We start from the raw sequence: 21,892 nt of genomic DNA on the forward strand, positions 1-21,892 counted from the left end.
GAGAAAGATATGCAAGTGGGAAAAACCCCAATCTTTAGAAAATAGTGTGTTTAAAATTACCTGCAGGCTATATGTATGAAGTTTAAAGTATGTATGAAATAAATAGATTTAAGGTCTAAACTTCAGTGTCATTTCTAAGGTACTATATATACTCGAGTATAAGCCTAGTTTTTCAGCCCTTTTTTAAGGCTGGAAAAGCCTCCCTCGGCTTATACTCTAGTTAAGGTTATTTATTATTTTACTCTGTCATCATTATTATTACATTTGTAATTTAACTTTATTATTATTGTTATTGCTTTTATTATTTCACTTTATTATTACATTTATTATTTTACTCTATTATTATTACATTTATTTATTTATTTATTTATTTATTTATTGAAAACTTTTGTATCTTGATCTTCCATAGAGGGACTCAGACCGGCTAACAGCAAAGATTCAATGCTAACAATACAATCTAAAACATCATAACATCAACAATAGATTAAAATACATATAGAATAAAATACATAAGCCAATTCGCTAAGATAAAATCATGTCCAATTTAGTCCGCATATGTAGTCAATAACTTTGGTCAATTCCTTATTTTACACTATTATTGTTATTAAATTTATTATTTTACTATTTTATTATTATTATTGCATTTATTATTTTACTCTATTATTATTGTTATTATATTTATCATTTTACTCTCTTTATTATTATTGGAAGGATACATAAGCACGTTTCCATTGAAGAAGATTAGAATAATGGTTTAATCAGGGTTGGACAGTTTTATGTAAATATTCAAAAACATTGAACCTCCTGATGCCTCAATTAATGTAATTTTATCGGTATCTGTTTTTGTTTTGAAATTGACCAGTAGCTGATGCATCTCCCACCCTCAGCTTATACTTGAGTCAATACGTTTTCCCAGTTTTTGGTGGTAAAATTAGGTGCCTCGGCTTATCTTCGGGTCGGCTTATACTCAAGTATATATGGTATATTACTGTAGATATGAATATAGCTATTCCAAAATCCGGAAAAAAAAATCCAAAGGGTTTTTGATCCCAAGCAGTTCAGATAGGGGATACTCAACCAATCTGCTTCACTATGCTATATCTCTATGCTCCCAACTGTGTTTATAACAATAGTTTGTGCCATGGAAGCAGATATAATCTCTTCCCCCATTTGGTCTCCACACAGTTTTGGCCACAGATTATTTTCCTGCCAATGTAGGACAACAGGGGAGATTCCCATCTGCTAAAGGCCCCTGCCATGGTGCTCTGGTTATACCGCTGTGGCTCTGCACTTTCTCTCCTTTCTCACCATTGCGCTCCTGTAATGTTACGTCAGGCTTACAGATGTGAGCTTCGTCCAGGGATGATTCTAACCAGATGTACTATACCAGATGTTATGTTTTCACGTACTTTGGGACTCGCTGTTAATGTATTATTCCCCTCTCCCCCTCCCTTCTCTCTCTCTGTTTGCTTAGGTATGATTATCGTGAAATGCTGCACAATGCCACTTTCTGTCTGGTCCCCCGTGGCCGGAGGCTTGGATCCTTCAGGTTCCTCGAGGCCCTGCAGGTAAGATCAGACTTGGAGAAATGGAGCATTCCTGTTGATGGGAGTTGTGTGCTGCTTGGTATTGAAGCAGGCGAAGGCGTATTGGAAATTTCATTTCGCTAACAGCTTGTAATCCTGTATGTGTATGCTTCTTCCAGTTGGTACTTGGTTTGCAGATTCAGCACAATGAACCACTGAGCAGATCAGACTAGTTGTTCCTCTTTCCTAGAGCAAGTAGTAACAGCTATTGTGTCATTTGAACTGTAATGATAACATTCTCTGCTGGAGAGTGTGCTTCGCCAACACAAAACTAACAAGATTAAGTTGAACAGGGGCAAATGCAAGATACTCCAGTTAGGCAGAAAAAATGAAAGATACAGAATGGGGGACAAGGCCAGTAGGTGTGCAAAAGATCTTGGAATCCTCATGGACAACAAGTAAACATAAGCCAACAATGTCATGTGGCAGCTAAAAAAGCCAATGAAATTTTGGCCTACATATTTATTCATTTATTTATTTCCGGTATTTCTACCCCGTTCCTTCTCAAACCCCGAAGGGGGACTCAGGACGGCTTACATTTGGCAGCAATTAGATGCCAATACATATAACAAAGCACTATAATAAATAGAACATTCATTACAAGCAATAAAACAGTAAAACACAGTATTAACAGCCATATCATCATTCCAGTCGAAATTCATATCCAAAGTGCTTTTTATGCCTGCTGTCCAAAAGCCTGGTTCCAGAACCATTACTTCAATCTTTTGTGGAAAGACAGGAGGGATGAAGTTGAGTTTATCTCTGTGGGAAGCGAGTTCCATAGGCGGGGGGCCACAGCCGAGAAGGCCCCGTCTCTCATCCCCGCCAACCGCATTTATGAAGCTGGTGGGAGCAAGAGCAGGGCCTCCCCAGATTATCTTAAACTGCGAGGTGGGACGTAGAGGGGGATGCGTTCGAACAAGTAAGCAGGGCCGGAACCGTATACATAAATAGGAGTCTAGTGTCTATATCCATGGATGTCATGCTACCCCTCTATTCTGCCTTGGGCAGACCACATCTGGAATACTGTGTCCAGTTCTGGGCACCACAGTTGAAGGGAGATGTTAACTCTAAACTGGAATGTGTCTAGAGGAGAGCGACTAAAACAAAGGTCTGAAGAACAAGCCCTATGAGGAGCAACTTAAAGAGCTGGGCATGTTTAGCCTGCAGAAGAGAAGACTGAGAGGAGACATGATAGCCATGTATAAATATGTGAGGAGAAGTCATAGGAGGAGGCAGCAGGCTTGCTTTCTGCTGCCCTGGAGACTAGGATGCAGAACAATGGCTTCAGACTACAGGAAAGGAGATTCCACGTGAACATGAGGAAGAACTTCCTAACTCGAGTCGCCTTCAGGCTGAGAAAGACGGGATAGAAATAACGTAAATAAATAAATAAATAAACAAACTGTGAGAGCTGTTCAGCAGTGGAATTCTCTACCCTGGAATATGGTGGAGGCTCCTTTGGGGGCTTTTAAACAGACAGTGGATGACCATCTGTCAGGAGTGCTTTGAATGCGATTTTCCTGCTTCTTAGCAGGGGGTTGGACTGGATGGCCCACATGATCTCTTCCAACTCTGTGACTCTATCCCATAAAATAATAGCTGTTGGTAAGGTACTAGAGAACTCTCCAGCAGAGAATTCCTACCTTTCAAATCTCAGGATACCATTCAACTTAGCCATAATCATTGAAATGAAATATAGTGGTGTAGTGTGTTTCTCCAGACCCTCTGATTTGATTTAACATGATGATGGACCTGTTAGGTCCTGTGCCAGGGTCTTGTGACATCTGCACTCAACCCTACTTCCTTCCGGTAGTATTTCATGCAGTAAATATTAGAGATACCGTGTTTTATCTATTTATTTCATTTGTGTGTGACTTTTCTCCCAGAGTGGGACTTAAGATGGTTCCTCCAGACAGCCAATTCAAAAACATTCACAATAAAAATGTAAATGAGTAGAACATGAAAAAGTTATTGTGAGAGATGGGAAGCTATAACTCCCAGAATCATGAAAGCTCGTATGATGTTCTCAATGTACTTAGTAATGGAAACTAAGAAATCAAACAGCAAAGATGTGGATTGATACCCAAAGGAAGCACAAGCTAAAAGTATACAGTCTCCAAGGTGCTTTCTGATTCCTTATTTTGTATTATAAGCCTAAACCAACAGCTAACATTTTGAAAACTGCAGCCATGGAAGGCAACATTTTACTTTTGTTTTGTACCAAGGTAGAGATTAGACTATAACATCCAAGATATTAGACTTCTTTGAATATTATATGCATGAAGACGTCTATGTTTTGGAAGGACTGCAAGGCAGGCATCATCTTGGGGTGCAGAGCTTGGGAAGTTGAGGGAAGGTAGGATTACAGCTCTCAAGATCTCATATGTCTTCTCACCATGATGGATTCTGAGAATTATAATCCAAAAATCTATTTTTTCCAACCTCTGCTCATGCCAGTTAGTAGAGCTTGGGTGTCTGAGAACATGAGAATAGATTCCCACACAGCTTGAACATTTCTTTGATTGCTATTTTGGATCATGTGAGAGCCATAGCCTGCTCTGCTCAAATGATTGACATGGGGAGAGGGACCAATGTTGGAAGTGTCTTTATGCAGCTTCATCGGAAACTGTAAGACAGACAGACCTGTCATAGGGGCTACATTGCTAGTTGATTGAACAGTTTCTCAGTCTATGTTTTGGCTGAACGTGTGGATTTTCCAATATTGGATCTGATATAGTCGACCCTCCGTATTCACAGATTCTGTATCCATAGGTTCAACCATAGGCTTGAAAATGTTCCTCCTACCAAAAACAATATTCAAAAAGCAAACCTTAATTTTGCCATTTTATATAAGGGGCACAATTTTACTATGCCATTGTATATAATAGGACTTTGGCACCCATGGATTTTGATATCCACATGGGCTCCTGGAACCAAATCCCAGCAGATACCATCAAGCCAGGTCTATGAAACATAGCATGTTTAGTGGTCCTTGTACTTCTGTAATAATTTTCAGTGATTGTCACAATCCTTGAAGTGCCAACCCATGACTGCTTTCCTCTCTTTCTTTCACTCCTCTGACGTTAATGACCCTACGCAGGCTGCCTGTGTTCCTGTGATGCTCAGCAACGGATGGGAGTTGCCATTCTCCGAAGTGATTGATTGGAATCAAGCTGCCGTCATAGGGGATGAGAGATTGTTATTACAGGTAAGGAGACAGGGGGGGGAAAGGCTGTGTGGCCTTCATCAGATTGGTTGACAACGACAGCCATCCACTACACTTCCAGGAAAGATGTATCCAAAAGGTCACGGCTATAAAAGAGATTTTTATCGGGAGGGATTTGTCTGTGTCATTGTGAATATTAACTCATTTAATAAGGCATCATTCACTCTCTGACATGAAGGTCACTTGGGCCTCCAAATGTCTTGGTTAAAAATTGTAGGCACATCTGATTTCTTTTTATAGATATGCACAAGACCTCCAAAGTTGCTAAGCATCTGGAATGGAAAGTTACCGGCACCTTAGAAACATTCATAGTTTGGGGGGGAAATCTAATTTTATGATTCTGAATGGATGAATAATCTCAGTCACCCTCTTGTTTCTTCCCCACATCTGCAGTAATTAATAAGTGCACTCAAAGTTTATATTTAAATTTGTTTATTAGTCTGTATGTGTTTTGAGTATTTCAGCATTTGTGGCGATACCTTTCAATTGCAGGAAACTGAACTGAGGCATTCAGTGAAGTGAAATATCCAAAAGATAACTAAATTCTAGTTCACCTATCAATCCAGGTGGTGTGGTTCAAGTCATTTCATGCAGGAATGTAGAAAGATAAAATCAGGAGCAGCTGGTACATCTGTTGCTTTAGGAATTATTCACATAGCAGCTCACTAAAGTTTTGGGGGTTTAATTAATTTTACAGAAACCGTCACATGCACATGGTTGTAAATAGCTTTAAACTAGTTAAGCTGTTTTAATCTGTCTTTTAAACTTGTCCTTTTAGTTTTAAAACTATGTACACTATTCTAAATTATATGCCATCCTGAGATCTCTGGATTGAGGATGGAATATAAGTATTTAAATACATATATACATTTGGCCCCCTGGTGGCACAGCGGGTTAAACCACTGAGCTGCTGAACTTGCTGACCAAAGAGTGGGGTGAGCACCCGCTGTTAGGCCCAGCTTCTGCCAACCTAGCATTTCAAAAACATGCAAATGTGAGTAGATCAATAGGTACTGCTTCTGCAGGAAGGTAACATCACTAGGTACTGCTTCTGCAGGAAGGTAACATCACTCCATGCCATCATGCTGGCCACATATTCTTAATGGTGTCTATGGACAATGCCATCTCTTTGGCTTAAAAATGGAGATGAGCACTACCACCAGAGTCAGACACGACTAGACTTAATGTCAGGAGAAAACCTTTACTTTTATACATACATTCATATATACATACAGTGGAAGGAAGGAGGAATTTACTAAGCCTTCGGATCTTCTTTCTTTTTCTATTTGAGAGCCATTGTGGAAGCAGGGTCAATACTGCATCCAACCAAGTATGTGTTTTGTTTTGTTTTGTGTCTCCTTGTTTTTACTCCTTCCCTGTTTTCTGACAGATATAGGATGATGTCAACAAAAAAGCAAAATATTTATTGCTTGCTTGCTTACATTTTCTACCACATCTCAGCCTATCAAGCCACTTCCTCTGTACATTGGGTAAACGTACTGAAAATATTATAAACGTGAATTAAAACATTTTAAAACTAAAACTTGTAACGCTCCTATTTGAAAATAGTTATTAAAACACCAACAATTAAAAATATAAGACTCAGAAGCCAAGAAAAATAACACAACATTAGTGACCTGGAGCCGCCATGGCGCAATGGGTATGACCCTTGGCAGGACTAAAGATTGATAGGTCGGAGATTCGAATCCGGGGAGAACGTGGATGAGCTCCCTCTATCAGCTTCACCTCCCCATGCGGAGACATGAGAGAAACCTCCCACGAGGATGGTAAAATATAAAACTATCCGGTTGTCCCCTGGGCAACATCCATGCAGACGACAAATTCTCTCACACCAGAAGCGACTTGCAATTTTTCAAGTCTCTCCTGACACAAAAAAATGGCAACTCAGAAAGGATGATGCTGATCTGACTTCTCTTACAACAATGGTTCTCAACCCATGATTCCCCAGATGTTTTGGCCTTCCAGAAATCCTAACAGCTGGTAAGCTGGCTGGGATTTCTGGGAGTTGTCGGTCAAAACACCTGGGGACCCACATGTTGAAAACCACTGTCTTAAGGAGGAATTTTCATTGTCAGCATTTTTGCATGGAGAAAGCCTTGTCACACTTGACCAATAGTCTAGCCTCACAAGGTTATGGATATATTACAAGGTTTCTACTGAGGGCCTCAGATTTCAGGGCTCATATGGGAGAAGGCAGTCATTCAACTCTCCTAGTTCAGATATATTTTCAGTCTTTCTAGGTCAGGATGAAGAGCTTGGATTTTGCTCTTTCAAAGCCAGTGTTATATGTCTAAAATGAACACCTGACACTAGTCTGGCTGCTGCATTTTGCACTAACTGTTGTGTCTGAACACTTCTCAAGGGCAGTTCTCAAGGAGCACACTTAAGCACTTGCATGTGATGGCATATTCATTCAAACGAAAGGTTTCAATTTGGCCAGACTGGAAAATTGACACCACTAGTTACAAAACTGGAAATTCCTGTGTTGCAGAAGATAGCGAAGGTAGAGTTGAGTTGGCTGCAATTCCAAATGTCCTTCTTCCCTACAACCTCTCCGTTCCCTATATAGGTGCCTTAACATTCTGGTCTTCGTCTCTTCCCGTAATGCAGAATTGATTCTCTTTGCAGCTGCTTCCTAACTTGGGGCTGGTGCTGCTGCAGTGTTATTAACAGTGGTTTTTAAAGAGCTGGCATCTAGCCCAAATGTCTGCTCTGGGAAATGTTTTCGTTGTGTTACAGTTTCTCATTTCCCGTTTTAGATGAGCTCGGATGTTTTTATTTACATATTCACGTCAGCCTCACACCGCTCCGGCTCCATTGAAGCTTCAGCCGGGCTCCCCGCCTTTGTTTTTACACCTTGTCTCTCCCCCGCTTGTTTCCCCAATATTTCAATAATATGATGGGCTATTAAAATGTCGTCCCTTTCTAATAATTCTCCTTTATTTGCGGCAGATCACCGCTGATTCAGTGTTGCCCCAAATCTACTTCTAGGCCAAGAAAAGTAATAGCAAATGGGCAAAAGCAGTTAAAAATGGGAGCTCCGATTTCCATTCCCATCTGTTATACGTAAACCAACCATTTTTTATGTATCTGGCAGGATCTATTGTATTAACACATCATCTGCAGGTCCTGCAGCCTTTTTCATGTGACTGAATGTAGGATGTTTATCAGCAGCACCTGAACAGAACTACACCTGCATACACACTTCAGGAATCATAACTGCATCCCTGATCATGGCCAAATATCACAACCCCTCAGATTTGACTCTGTTTGATATTGAGGTGCCCTCTCCTTCATAGAGAGCCAGTGGTGTAGTGGTTTGAGTGATGGACTAGGAACGTATCTCCTCCAATAAACCATAGCGGAGATTAAGATCATCTGGAGAGGCCCTGCTCTCATTCCCACCTTTGTCGCAGGTGTGTTTGGTGGGAACGAGAGACAGGGCCTTCTCGGACATGGCCCCTTGGCTGTGGAACTTCCTCCCCAGTGATATTAGAGCAGCTCCCTCCCTCCCGGCCTTCAGAAGGAAAGTGAAAACCTGGCTCTAGGGTCAAGCCTTTGGAGATTAATTAATAGTGCAATAATGCATGCAATGGAGCTTGGAACGGCTCCGGATTATAATTGAGGATGGTGTGCTTTTAGTAGTGAATGCAATGTTTTATATGCCTTAATGTGCATTTAATTTTAATTTTAATTTTTCACTTAAGTGTATTCTAACTGTTGTCCAAAGGCATTGAATAGTTGCCGTATGTAAAGCCACCTTGAGTCTCCTTCGGAGTAAGAAAGGAGGGATACAAACAGAGCAAATAAATAAATACTGGGATAGCAATAGAAGCCCACTGGGGAAGTCACATTCTTGGCCTCAGAAGAAGGGACTGGGAAATCCTTTCTAAACAAACATTTCCAAGAAAGTCTCATGGTAGGTTTGCTTTGGGGGTTTTATAGGTTGAAAATTGGAGGAACACAACAATGACAGCCCCCTCCTTCAAACTCTTTGAACAAAAAGGAGAATTTGTGGATCAATAAAGCCCTTTTGACCATGATCTATTTGCATTAAATCAAATGCTTTATTACTTGATCTGAGGTCCACATGACACCACCATGGTGTTGATAGACCTTGGCATCCTTGTCCTTCTAGCCATGCCATTGACAGAAACACCAGCAGAACTTGCGAAGGTTAGTTGTTGTATCTAGAGTATCCGTGTTCTCCCAGATAATGGTCAGTGCCCATGTTGGCTGAGGGAATTGCAGTCTGAAATAAACTTTTCAAAGCACTGAGTGCCAATCATCATTGTTTCAAACCCTTGATATTAATGTCTGACTTTAATTATAAGCTTACCTAGTGCTAAAACGATCCCATTTAGAATGCCTTAGTGCTTTATATTGGGTTATATCTTGTTGAACCTCATGCAAAGTGTATATTCAAACAGTGTACTTGACATAAGGACGTTGTTGCTCCCAAGCTGTTACCCCCCCCCCCTTTGGAATGCCATAAGATTACACAGAGAACAGATGTATTCTAATTAAGAATATTTTATTGGGATTTTTTTTACTGCGAGAGAGCACAAATGAGTGAAATGACATTTGCTAGTTATAATCTAATATCTAAGTGGAAAACGCACAATGGCACAAATCAAAAGCAAACATAGGTGCTTCATGCATAATTAGCTCAGGGGAAAAAATCTATGAATTATTTCAATGTCTTGGGAAGAATGCAGCAGTAAAATGAGAAAATAGGTTATAGTGCCTTTCTAAAATAAACATGCCCCCCAAATAATAATATACACAGCCAAATCAATAAAATAATCTTGGTGTCTTCATTTTTAGGCCTGTTCTTGGGGTTATTTGGGGTGCTGATTCAGAAAACTGCATTGGGTAGACCACGTCAGCCCAAGTTGCTTAGATATGGTTATCATGGTTTTCTAGTAGAGGGCATATGTTCTGTATGTCACAAACCAGAGCTGATAGCATGGAACAGGTGCCATTTTCCCTTGCTAGTGGGATTAGGTCGGCCCCTTCTCTCCTATCATTTTGCAGACAAGTGAAAACTTGGCTTTGGGAGCAAGCATTTGGCCCAGCATAATTATCTGTGCAATACAGTTGGAATTGGCTTTGGATTAATAAATAGGATTATCTGATGATCTGGCTTTGGATATATGCACAATAGTTGTCAAATGTTTACGTATGTTGCTTCAATTATGTTTAATTGCGTTTAATTGTTGTTGTTTGGGCATTGAATAATATAAGGTGCCTTGAGTCCCCTTCAGGGTGAGGTGGGCAGGATATAAATGTCGTAAATAAATACATTTTTGGAATCAGCAAGTCAGATATACCCAGAAACAGGAGTTAACATCTGAGACACAAAAATATGTGTTGGTCAGTATAATTGATCCCACTCCTTTCTAGAGAGATAACTTATTGGAATAAATAGAAAGTACAGAATACAAAGGCATTTGAAACCAGTTTCCCTTATGTTTGTTGTCTTTATGCATATGCAAGTTGTTCTAGAATAGGTCAGCAAAGTACCTGAAAGTCATGTAGTTCAGAATTGAACTAAAGTCAGTCTTGCGTGGTCATTCCTCCATGCCTAATCAAAAGTGATTTGCATCCTGAGGATGCAAATCATACTTTTAAAGTAAAAGGTATCTACACTACTATCTTAGGTTACTGGTTATCTGTTTGATGGTTGCTTTATATTGTGTTATGCTGTTGTTGTTGTTGTTGTTGTTTTAATAATAATAATAATAATAATAATAATAATAATAATATTAACAACAACCTTATTTTTATACTTCACCTCCATCTCCCCAAAAGGACTCGAGGCGGCTTACAAAGGGACATGCCCAACAAAACAGGTTAAATTAAGCATCGAAAAATAAGCTATATCAAACATCAATAAACATGAAATCAGACATTATAAAAACGATTAAAAGCTATCATGGCTGAGCAAATAAAGTGCTGGGTTCGGTTCATAATTACTAAGTGCATTTTTTTTATCGTGTCAGGGGCAGACCAAACAGTTGCATTGCATTTTTTTAACTAACTAACTAAACACAAAGTTTGCAAGCTTGGCAGTTGATTAAATGTCTTTTGACCAGTATCTGGCCACTTGGAGTGCCTCTGGTGTTGCTACAAGAAGGACCTCCATTGTGCATGTAGCAGGGCTCAGGTTGCATTGCAGCAGGTGGTCAGTTGTTTGCTCTTCTCCACACTCGCATGTCATGGATTCCACTTTGTAGCCCCATTTCTTAAGGTTGGCTCTGCATTTCATGCAATGAACTAAGTGCAATGAATTCTAAGAAGAGCCAGGGAACGTGTGACAGTCGGAGGGCTGGGCTAGGAGGCAAATGTCCTTAGGCTATTAAAGTGTTAGAAGTGCCAGAAAGGGATCATGTTGAAGTGCAGGAGCTGGATAGCTCGGGAAATTCTGTGGTGAACTGCCTAATCAAAGGCACAATGGAATAGCCAAGTTTTTAATTTCTTGTGGAAAATGGAGAGAGTGGGAGCCTGTCTGATTTCCCTGCTTCTTGCTGTTTTTATGAATTTTAATGTGTTATTTTAACTATGTTCATCGGGCTTGTCCCCATGTAAGCCCCGCTGAGTCCCTTGGGTAAGATGGAGGTGGGATACAAAAATCAAATTATTATTATTATTATTATTATTATTATTATTATTATCAAGTTGTATATAGATGTGGCTGGATATATTCAGTATACATGTGGTAAAAGACGTTTTGTGAAAATGCTTCCAACGGATGACAACTGCAAGTTGTCCTGTGCTTTGTGATTAAAGTGGGAAGCACAGACTTTCCTATAGGACGTGGAAATGAGAAGCCACGTTAACAGACATAACTGTTTTCCAATTACTGTGATCATTGCTTTTGTCATCTGGCTCTGTGGACTGTGTGCAGCAAGTGAGAGCCAAATCCACTGTACACTGATCTATAAAACTTAAAGTGATTGTGCTATAAATGAATCATCTAGAAAGGCCCCCAGTAGTGCCTTAACATTCTCGGGTTGCAATGTTTTCCGTGTTGTCTGATTTGTTTCAACATTGTATTACAGATCCCTTCTACAATCAGGTCTATCCATCAGGATAAAATCCTAGCACTTAGACAGCAGACACAGTTCTTGTGGGAGGCTTATTTTTCTTCGGTTGAGAAGATTGTATTGACCACACTAGAGGTGAGTAACAATTCTCAGATATTAGAACTGAAGCTCTGGCATCTTTTTGCCTCATCTGACCTTGGCTTGGGGAGCATGCTGGCGGGTTACATTGAAAGAGATGTGTTTGTGTATATATGTTGTCTGTTTAATTTATGTTGGGGGGAATAAGGGCAGAGGAAAGACCTTTAGTGGCTCTATAACTTTTCTCCCCTAAGGAAATATGTTCTTTGTTACTAGGATTGGTATTAGAAGAAAATGACATTGTGACAAATGGGAAAGCCATTCGGCTGGCAGAGGAAGGTTGCCTTGCCTAGACTAGCGGATTCTTGGAGGCTTTATGGCTGATAAATCAGTATTTGCGTCATTCCTGAAAATAGATTTTTTAAAGAAACTTTCTGGAAAAACCACTTCTTGAAGAAGTGCTATCTTAAAACAAACAAACAAATCTTCTGTCTCCACAATCAAGATTTTAAAACCCAAGGTGTTTTGGTGGCCTTTGAGTGGTCCCTAGAGGTTGGAAATACCGTACTTGAGGCAGAAGCTATTTCAGATGAAAAAGAGAGATGACAGAAAACTGTCAGGAAATGCCGCTGAGAAATGGAATGCATTTACCACAATTTTAGAAATATTTGTGCAGCACATTGGCCAAATATTACACTCCTTCACGAACACATATTATGTCTCTGTCTGCTTCTCTCCGAGATCTAGTCTCCACACACATTAAGCAAAAGGGATGCTTAGGGGTATTTGTGGGTGTTCCTGCTCATAGCATTGAGCCATGGTTTCACATTATTCCAGAACAATGCCCCTCTCCCCCTCTCTGTTTTTCTGAGTAAGGTACACTGTGTAGATACACTCACTTCTCCATTTTCTTTCTGGAGTAAATCCCATGCTTACTTCCCATTTCTCCTTTAAACATGGCTTGATTGCAGCAGTGTTCACCCACAGCAGTCATGGGTAAAGTTGATCAGTAGTCACTATGATAATTAGTGATTTATACATATTTTCCAAACACAAATCTACCAAAGTATCTAGGTTGATGTCACTGCAACCAGTGATCTTGAGGCCCTTCCATACAGCCCTATGTCCCAGAATATCAAGGCAGGAAATCCCACATTATCTGAGTGTGGACTCAGATAACCCAGTCCAAAGCAGATATTGTGGGATTTTCTACCTTGATATTATGGGATATAGGGTTGTGTGAAAGGGCCCTTGGTCTTCAGTTTCCTTTACCACAGCCAACTATAGACAATGGTCAAGGATAATGGAAGTTGGAATCCACCAACTTCTGTAAATCCACAAATCAGTGTTTAAAGGGGGAAAGCAGGACTGAGAAGGTTGGCTTGCAATGTACAAAACATGATTTGTTATAGGTGTTTAACTTTAACTTACGGTGACTCTATGGATGAAATATCTCCAAGTCATTCATATCTTACAGACTTCTTTGATTGAGACTGTCTACTTTTTGTTTTTCTTAGTGCTGTCTAACTTTCCTTATACATATGGTCTTTTCTATATGTTCTTGTATGTTAGTATAGTCACCTTGGTTTATAGGGAGGGCTCTGGCTTGTTTTGTTCTTGGATCCATTCATTTGTCCATTCAGCAGTTTGTTGAACTTTCCTCTAGCACCATAGTTCAAATGTGTTGATTCTTATCAGCTTCCTTTACCATGGTTCACAGGGAGCCTCAGTTATCTCTGCATGACTCCCCTTCTGTGTGACACATATAACAAAAAAGAAAAGGTAAGATAGTTTTCATCAGAGCTTGAGAAATTGTTTTGGACAACAAATCACTAGAACTCATACTGCTTTGGCTGATTTTTTTGAGTTAAGAGGCAAGAAATAATTTTTCATGCTCTGGTTTGCATTTGAAAAGTTATAGGGAAAAGGTGGAAAGAAGTGGTTTTTTCCCCCATTTCTTAACAAAAAAAAATAGCATTTCTGAATGCTCAAGGAAATGCATCAGGAAGAAGGCAGGCAGCTGCAAGGCTGCCTTAGGTTTTGTTGTGTTTCGGGAAGTTATCTTCTGTGTGATTGTATTACATAGAAAGATGTTTCCTACACAGTCAAAGAGATGTGGTTCCTCACCAATTCCTTTTATTTGAAGAATTTGCAGGTTCCTTCTTACAGAGTTTCAATTTTGGAGCTCATGCGAATGACCTCTTGGTTTATTAACTTTAGCATGGTTGCAAGGATCAGCCGCATACTATGGTTTCTCACTCTGTAGAGTTCACATTACAATTTGAATGTGTTTCTGCACAAAGAACATGTTTTCCACATAGAAAATACATTGCTTGGAAAATGTGTTTTATACACAGAAAAACTGTATGTTTATAATATCCACTGGAATTTGGTTTTTGAATCACTCTCACCCCCCGGATGCCAAAAATCTCTGGATTCAAACTTCTGTTATATGCAATTGCATAATAAAATAGTGTCACTGAGGTTTATCATTTGCTTTGTATTAAAATATATACTTTCAAGCTGTGGATCATTAAATCTATGGAACATGGCTGTATAGCCATGTTCTAGAAGCATGGCTATGTTCTAGAACATGGCCATACAGCCCAAAAAACCTACAACAACCCAGATTCTGCATGTGTTTTTCATGTTCCCCATTTATTTATTTAACATGCCACATTTCTCCCATAAGGGACGCAATGCAGTTCACACGTTACTTCAAAAGAACCAACAACAATAATAAAATAATAAAACTTTATTTACATTTTGCCCTATCTCCCCGGAGGGACTCCAAACAGAAAAGGTAAACATTCAATGCCTGAACACAACAATACATCCATAGTAATGAACTTTGACAACCAAAAACTTTCCAAAATAGAAAAAAGAGCATTAAATACAAGCCACTATGAAACATTACTTTGAAATAGTGAACAGTGTGTATGTGCTTTTTAAAAATCATCTGTGTATACTTGCAAGGTGAAATTGGTGTGCAAAATGTATGCTGAGCAAAATTAGATCTCTTTCATCATATCAGGATAATGTGCAGGTGGTGTTGGTGTTCTAACGTCTAAATTTGCTAATAGCCTCGACAAAGGTTAATAAACTGAGGCCTGGTAAAGCGAAATCTGTGGGTAGGTAGTTTTCATGTTCTGAAGTCATTTAGCTACATCTTCTGGATAGATTTACACTTCCCCTGAAAGAGCAAGCAAGGAAAGTGGGAGCACACCTTTGCCCAGTCTTGTCATTTGAGATTTAGGTCAGCTACATACATTGCTAGAAGTGACTTTCCTGAGGGATAATCTAGGTAGCCAATGGAGATTATTTCTGAGTAATGTCTCTGCTAGATTATTGTAATACATTGTTCCTGTCCTGGAAGGTGTCTTGGATACTTCAGGTAATACAGAGCCCTGTAGCCAGTACAGTTTGTCCTCTGTATCCACAAATTCCTGACGGATTCCACCATCAACAGCTTGGAAATGTTCTTTAAAATCCCCAAATTAAACCTTGCCATTTTATACACACCATTGTATGTAATAGGACTTGAACATCCTTGAATGTTGGTGCCCACAGGGAGTCCGGGAACTAAACCCAAGTGGATAGCAAGACCCGCTGTATTATAGTTGTTATAAACAGATAGAATCATACTACACTGGTTTTGCAAGAGCTTTACTGTCTGTCGGTTTGTTTGCAAACCTAACTCTTATTGTTCAAGCTGACCTTTAAATCGCTCAATGGATTAGGACCCCTTAATGCTTCTATACCATTTTTCCTGTTCTTTGTAAACATCAGTGTAACTCATTCCCAGGCTCAGGTTGTGTTTTATATCCCAACAATTTGACTTGTACCTTCATAAACCCTCCCTTGGTTGATGTTGCTTCTGTTGAATCTTAAAAGACTTTCTTTCGGTGCAGAGGGAATTCTGTTTCTTCTGCTAGAGGAAACTAGACTTTTTTTGTCCAGGCTTTTATTCAGATTGAAGGAAAACAGTGTAATTTGAGTGAACATGTCATTTATGCTCATTTGTTTAATATATTTTGTTACTGTTCATCATTGGGAGGAATCTGGATCTGTTCATGCCGTTGAAATCCCCAGGCCTGGTCTCAAACAGTTGATGGAACATATTTTACCAGGCGCAACGGGTTAAACCCTTGTGCCAACAGGACTTGCAGATCGATGGTCAGCAGTTCAAATCCAGGGAGAGTGGGTTGAGCTCCCTCTTATCAGCTCCAGCTCCCCATGCGGGGACATGAGAGAAACCTCTCGCAAGGATGGTAAAACATTAAAAACATCCGGATGTCCCCTGGCAGTGTCTGTGCAGACTGTCAATTCTCTCACACCAGAATCAACTTGAAGTTTCTCAATTCACTCCTGACACGAAAAAAAGGACTTACCTAAAGGCACCCATTTTAGAAATCTTAACATTTAAAAATTAAATTCTGAACAACATTCTGCTTCCAAATGAATTATTTTGCTTCCTTCCACCCTACCTGAAATCCCAGTGGTGTATTCAAGTGGGGCAGCAATGTCAGTGTGTCTTGAGCCAAAAACATGGTGCTGTCCTTATGTTTTGTTCCATTCCATTTGCTTTTCTGGCACAATATTGTTTGTGTGTTTGCGGGTGGGAGCCGAGGAGAGGGAGGTGAAAGTATAAGTTATTGCTATTCCAAGAAGGTTCTTATCCTGTCTAAATATACCACGGGAATAATTATATTATGCAGGACATTGAAGGCAAAATATTAGTCTGGATTAATCAGCCTCGTAACTGACATGCCCACTTTGAAAACTAAAAATATTTTGACTCAAAATAAAGCATCCTGTAAGTTGCAGGGTTGCCAGAGTGTCTGCAGCAACTAATGAGGTATTTTGAATATCATTATACAAGATTTTGAGCCCTCAGGAATATGCACAATTTCAGCATCACCTGGGCTGTTTAATAGAAAAGAAAGGAAAGAAGATTAAACAGGAATGCTAAATAATCTGCCTCTTGCTGGCTTTTACAAAAGGTGCGGCAACTGCTGTCTTGAGCAGGCTCTTCCGCCTCTTCCATTTCTCATTAGAGCCTTCTTAAGAACGATTTATTTCTCTCTTTTTTCCAGATTATTCAAGACAGAATATTTAAGCACATATCACGTAACAGCTTAATATGGAATAAACACCCTGGTGGGTTATTTGTACTGCCACAGTATTCATCATATCTGGGAGATTTTCCTTACTATTACGCTAACCTAGGTAAGTGGTTTTCTCTTGATAGCCTCAATTGTTGACTGATTCCAATATCTGGATGGCATATCGCCAGCAACACAGTGAAAAGAAAACACTGTGCCATGGGTTGGTCCTACAAACCAGTGCGTACAAATCAAGAACCAAGTTTGCAAACAAATATTATTTCCATCTCCCTTATCTTCTTTGTACAACCTCCAATGAAACTGATACTGAAAACCAATTAGTTCTTTTTAAAACTAGGCTTCTACCCACATCTTTGGAAAACTTCAAGAAGGACAGGATCTGGGCATTCAACCTAGACACTGAAAAATCCCAGTTTAGCTGCTGCTGTCTCCTTTCCTTTAAGTCTCCTTTCCAGGCCCAGGCCATTTATTAGACAAAGTGAGGCAACAGCTACAGGCAGCAAATTCTGGTCTCTACCATCCATTTCTCCTGTGTGGCATAGCTTGTTGGCAGAGGACAGACCTCTGTGTGCCATATGGCCTGAACTGGCCTGCTACCCCCAAAAAAGCAGCTGGAGGTATTCTCGTGTCATTGGCATTGAGGTGTCCAGTTCATTTCCATGTATGGAATTGGGGAAGGTATCATCTTATCCTTGGCTTTAGGCAGTGAAATACCTTAGCGTTTCCTGCTACAAGCCAATATAGCCTCCTTTATCTCAAGAAAAGGTAGAAGACAGTAGAGGGTATAGCTGAGGTAGGACCTGTTTTAAAGGCTGGTGTATTCAAGTAGGTGGGGTAAAATAGACCTTCTCTCTCAAAGTAGGTGAGGTAAAATAGACCTTCTCCCCCCACCTCTCTCTCAAAACAAATACAGTTGACAATGATGCACATATAATTGGGATGACAGTTATATGTGCATCATTGTCAACTGTATTTGTTTTGTAAACCAGAGGCAGAAATCAATGAAAATTATTGGTGCTCTTAACTAGTGCTTTCAAAGTGGTACTCTGTGGACTAGTGCCAAGCCATGGGCCATCAGCCATTAATGAGCTGCAAATTTCCAGGAAATTTATTTATTTATTTGCGATATTTCTACCCTGCCTTTCTCAAACCCTAAGATGACTCAAGGCGGCTTTACAACATAGGCAGCTATTCAATGCCATTAAAACAACGTAAAAATTACAATAAACATTTAAAACAGAATTATAAAATACATACATTAAAACTTTTAAAAACGTATAAAACCGCTATATTTACTATTAGCCTTGCCGTCCAAAAACATCATCTAAGCCATTCCAGTATTCAATTTCACATAGTTGTGTGTATCTATTGCACTAGGTTCCCAAAGGCTTAGCCATGTCTTCACTTTACTGCGGAAGGTTAGAAGGGAAGGGGCTCATCTAATATCCCTAGGGAGGGAGTTCCACAGCTGAGGGGCCACCACTGAGAAGGCCCTGTCTCTCTTACCCACCAGTTGTGCCTATGAAGAAGGCGGAACCGAGGACAGGGCCTCCCCAGATGATATTAAACAAATAAATAGTTGCTTTCTATAGGTACTAGGAAACGTCATCATACTACACCACTTGTACTAGTTTTCAGAGTGTTTCAGCTGCTTATTTTAAGTTGTAAAGTATTTGGATCCAAATTACTTCATCCAGCTCAGACTGCCTACACTTTTAAAGTCAACATCTTCCACTTCCTTAGGATAATATGTCCTATAAAATCCACAGGTTTCCATTTTTGCAACCCTGTTTTGTTGGCTTTCTTCAGAGGACTGATAGATTCTGAGCTAGAAATAGGGAAGATGTTATTGGACATTGGTGACAATCTACTGAATTCATTTGCATTATTTGATTGTGGTATTGGGTTTCTAATAAGCATACTGTGTTGAGAGAGTTCTGTCCTTAAATGCAGCTCTTATATAGATTAGTCAAACTAGCTGGCTATTTAGTTTTCCATTGATGCATTGTTTTCTTTTCCAGGTGTCAAGCCCCCGTCCAAATTCACCGCCGTTATCCATGCAGTTACTCCTTTAGTTTCTCAATCTCAACCTGTACTGAAACTCCTGGTGGCTGTAGCCAAATCCCAGTACTGTGCCCAGGTGAGAACAAAGCTTGCTCTCCAAAGGATTTTTAACTCCATGTTTTCTGTGAATGTGAACCATTTTTTTTTACTTCTGCCTTTCATTCAGCATTGATCGGCATTGTCTCTTGATACCAGACAGATAGGTTTTGGAAACCTTGTTTAACATCATGGCCAATGGCATAGAGCGGGTTAATTTGTCGTAGTGACTTTGTTTGATATGTTTTGCATTTGCTTTTCAGTTTGTGGTTAGGAAAAGGTATCAAGAATGACAACAGACAAGGGGAGTGATTTTTTCTCTTTTTATAAACTGTTTTCACAATTCTTATAGCTATGGGGAAAGGAATAGTTATGGAAAAAGAAATTGCTATAATGCACTTTGCTTTTTGGTCGACTATTTACTATATTTATACCCTGCTCTTCTCACCCCGAAGAGGACTCAGAGCGGCTTATAGATCATGCAAAATTCAGTTCTACATTGTACATACAAATATTAAATATAACATTTCAAATGATAAAACAATTAAAATATATAAATGCAATGCAATAAAACTAATTGCTGGAATATCTCTTTCTATTACACAATTCCCGATTGGTCAGTGGTTCCGCAACTAAAAATAGACAATTTTGGTGGATATTATTGCTGTAGTAATTTAAGAACACAAGTCCTTTCCCCCCGTCCCGTTCCCCCCCCCCCCCCCGTCCCCTGACATCCATCCCCCTCCCCATGATGTCCCAGCCCTCCTTTACACCCTCTCCAATCTACCTGTCGGCACAGATTGCAAGGTTCCTTGAGTACAGGTTGGGTAGCATAGTATTGCCCTGTGCATTCGTGGGGGATGGTAAATAAGGATTGAAGTCCTTGGGGGATGGGAGACGGGTTTTTTTTCTTCCAAATCACTATATAATGTTTGGGAGTGCATCTTCCATCAGCCTTGATGTGTGATGATTGCACCCTTGCCAGCCCCCCCCCCCCCCATTTAGCTAGTCATGATGGTCCTTTGGGTATAGGGTATAATGCTGGACCTATCAGCAAAAGGGCTGGAGCGTTTCTGCACAGTGTACCATCTGCTGCATCATTTATCATTGATGCAGCTTGTGTTAGATGGGGTTACACTCTCCTTGAAGATGCAGATTTGCATTCCTGGGCTCTGCTTTGAACTTGGAGCCCCAGATTTCTGCGACGGCCAGGAGTGCTTTGGCCTGCTTTTTTACTGCATTTTTGGAAGTGTCTCTGGACTTTTTGTTTCTCTCGCAATAAGCTTAGTAGATCCCTCCAGATGCTGCACAGATTGTAGTCATAATGGCATTTGTCAAACGGGGTGTTTTTCTCATTGTCAGAACAGCAGAAGTTAAAAATAAAATAGAAGAAATAGAAATATGAAGCAAAAATAAAAGTTCCCTAGATAGAAATGAAAGTGAGCTCCCCCCTTTTTCCCTTCATTTCTTTTGTGTAAATTCTAAACTGGACTGTAAAGTAGTTAACTTGGCAGATGCTATCTTCTTTGGGCTGTGATCTGTGTTGGTAGCAGTTGTATCAACATCACTAGTTTCCCCCAATTTGAGGCTCAAGACATCTTATAACTCTTTAAACTAATGTGTTTTAATGATCTCAGCATACAAAAATTAAAAAATAATTAAGTATTCAAAAGTTTTAAAAACTATTCAAAAGTTTTCAAAACTACCGGGCTGTGGCGCAGCTGGACTGGGCTGTGGCACAGCCCGTTAGTATCCAGCTGCATTAAATCATTACTGACTGAGAGGTCATAAGTTCAAAGCCAGCTCAGGTCAGAGTAAACTCCCAACCATTAATAGTCTAGCTTGCTGTCAATCTGTGTAGCCTGAAAGACAGTTGCATCTGTTGGGTAGGAAATTTAGGTACTGCTTTATGCGGGGAGGCTAATTTAACTAATTTATGACACCATAAAAAACCTTCCAGAAGCGTGCAGAAGAATGAGGAAGTACTCGATCAGTGGATTCGGTGTCACAAGTGGACAGTGAGGTGGCAGTTCCCCTTGTGGCTGGAATCGAGCATACCCTCATGAAGCTGGAATAGCTGGAATGTTAAATGCCTCTGTGTCTGTCTATATATGTTGTGTATCCAAATGTCACTGAATGTTTGCCATGGATATGTGCATTGTAATCCACCTTGAGTCCCCTGCGGGGTGAGAAGGGTGGAATATAAATACTCTTTAAAAAAAAACAAGTCAAAATAAAATTTGCAGCTTTACAAATGACCTTACAAAATAAAATTTTGTAAGGTCATTCTCCATGAAGCAATCTGTCTCTTATCAAGTGCAGAATATAGTCATAGATAAGTCTACGTCATGTTAAGGGCAGGTTTGGAGGCCACAAGATTTTGATAACCTGCAGATAAGTAAAAGAGTTATTTTGCAGAAAGAGAAAATGTCAACTCAGAGGAGGAGTTAGTATTGTCTCATCCTGGCATTCAGAAAGTCCAAAAGTGGTGTTGCAATGAATAGAGTAAAAGAGTCAGTGCTTTGAGTAAGTCCAGGACTAAGTTCTAATTTTTCACCACTCTACTCAAGGAAGAGAATGGTTACTTTTAAAAATAGGGTTTAAGGTACAGTACTCACATGGATAAGCCAACTCAGTTTTTTTCTCACTATTTTTACTTAAATTTCTACACTTATACACAAGTATGTGCAGTCGGCAGTTCTC

The 21,892-nt window shown here is 39.8% G+C and overlaps 1 protein-coding gene across 1 annotated transcript in view; it reads left to right on the forward strand.

Annotated features, from left to right (window-relative positions):
- EXT1 (exostosin glycosyltransferase 1) overlaps positions 1–21,892 on the forward strand; it is a 338,838-nt gene that overhangs the window by 284,724 nt on the left and 32,222 nt on the right. The window contains exons 2-6 of the mRNA XM_060775813.2: positions 1,475–1,568; positions 4,690–4,797; positions 11,901–12,020; positions 17,060–17,192; positions 19,111–19,229. Of these exons, the coding sequence (XP_060631796.2) occupies positions 1,475–1,568; positions 4,690–4,797; positions 11,901–12,020; positions 17,060–17,192; positions 19,111–19,229 (574 nt within the window). The remainder of the gene's footprint in view (positions 1–1,474; positions 1,569–4,689; positions 4,798–11,900; positions 12,021–17,059; positions 17,193–19,110; positions 19,230–21,892) is intronic.

Source organism: Anolis sagrei, chromosome 4 (assembly GCF_037176765.1).
Source record: "Anolis sagrei isolate rAnoSag1 chromosome 4, rAnoSag1.mat, whole genome shotgun sequence".
Classification (NCBI taxonomy): domain Eukaryota; kingdom Metazoa; phylum Chordata; class Lepidosauria; order Squamata; family Dactyloidae; genus Anolis; species Anolis sagrei.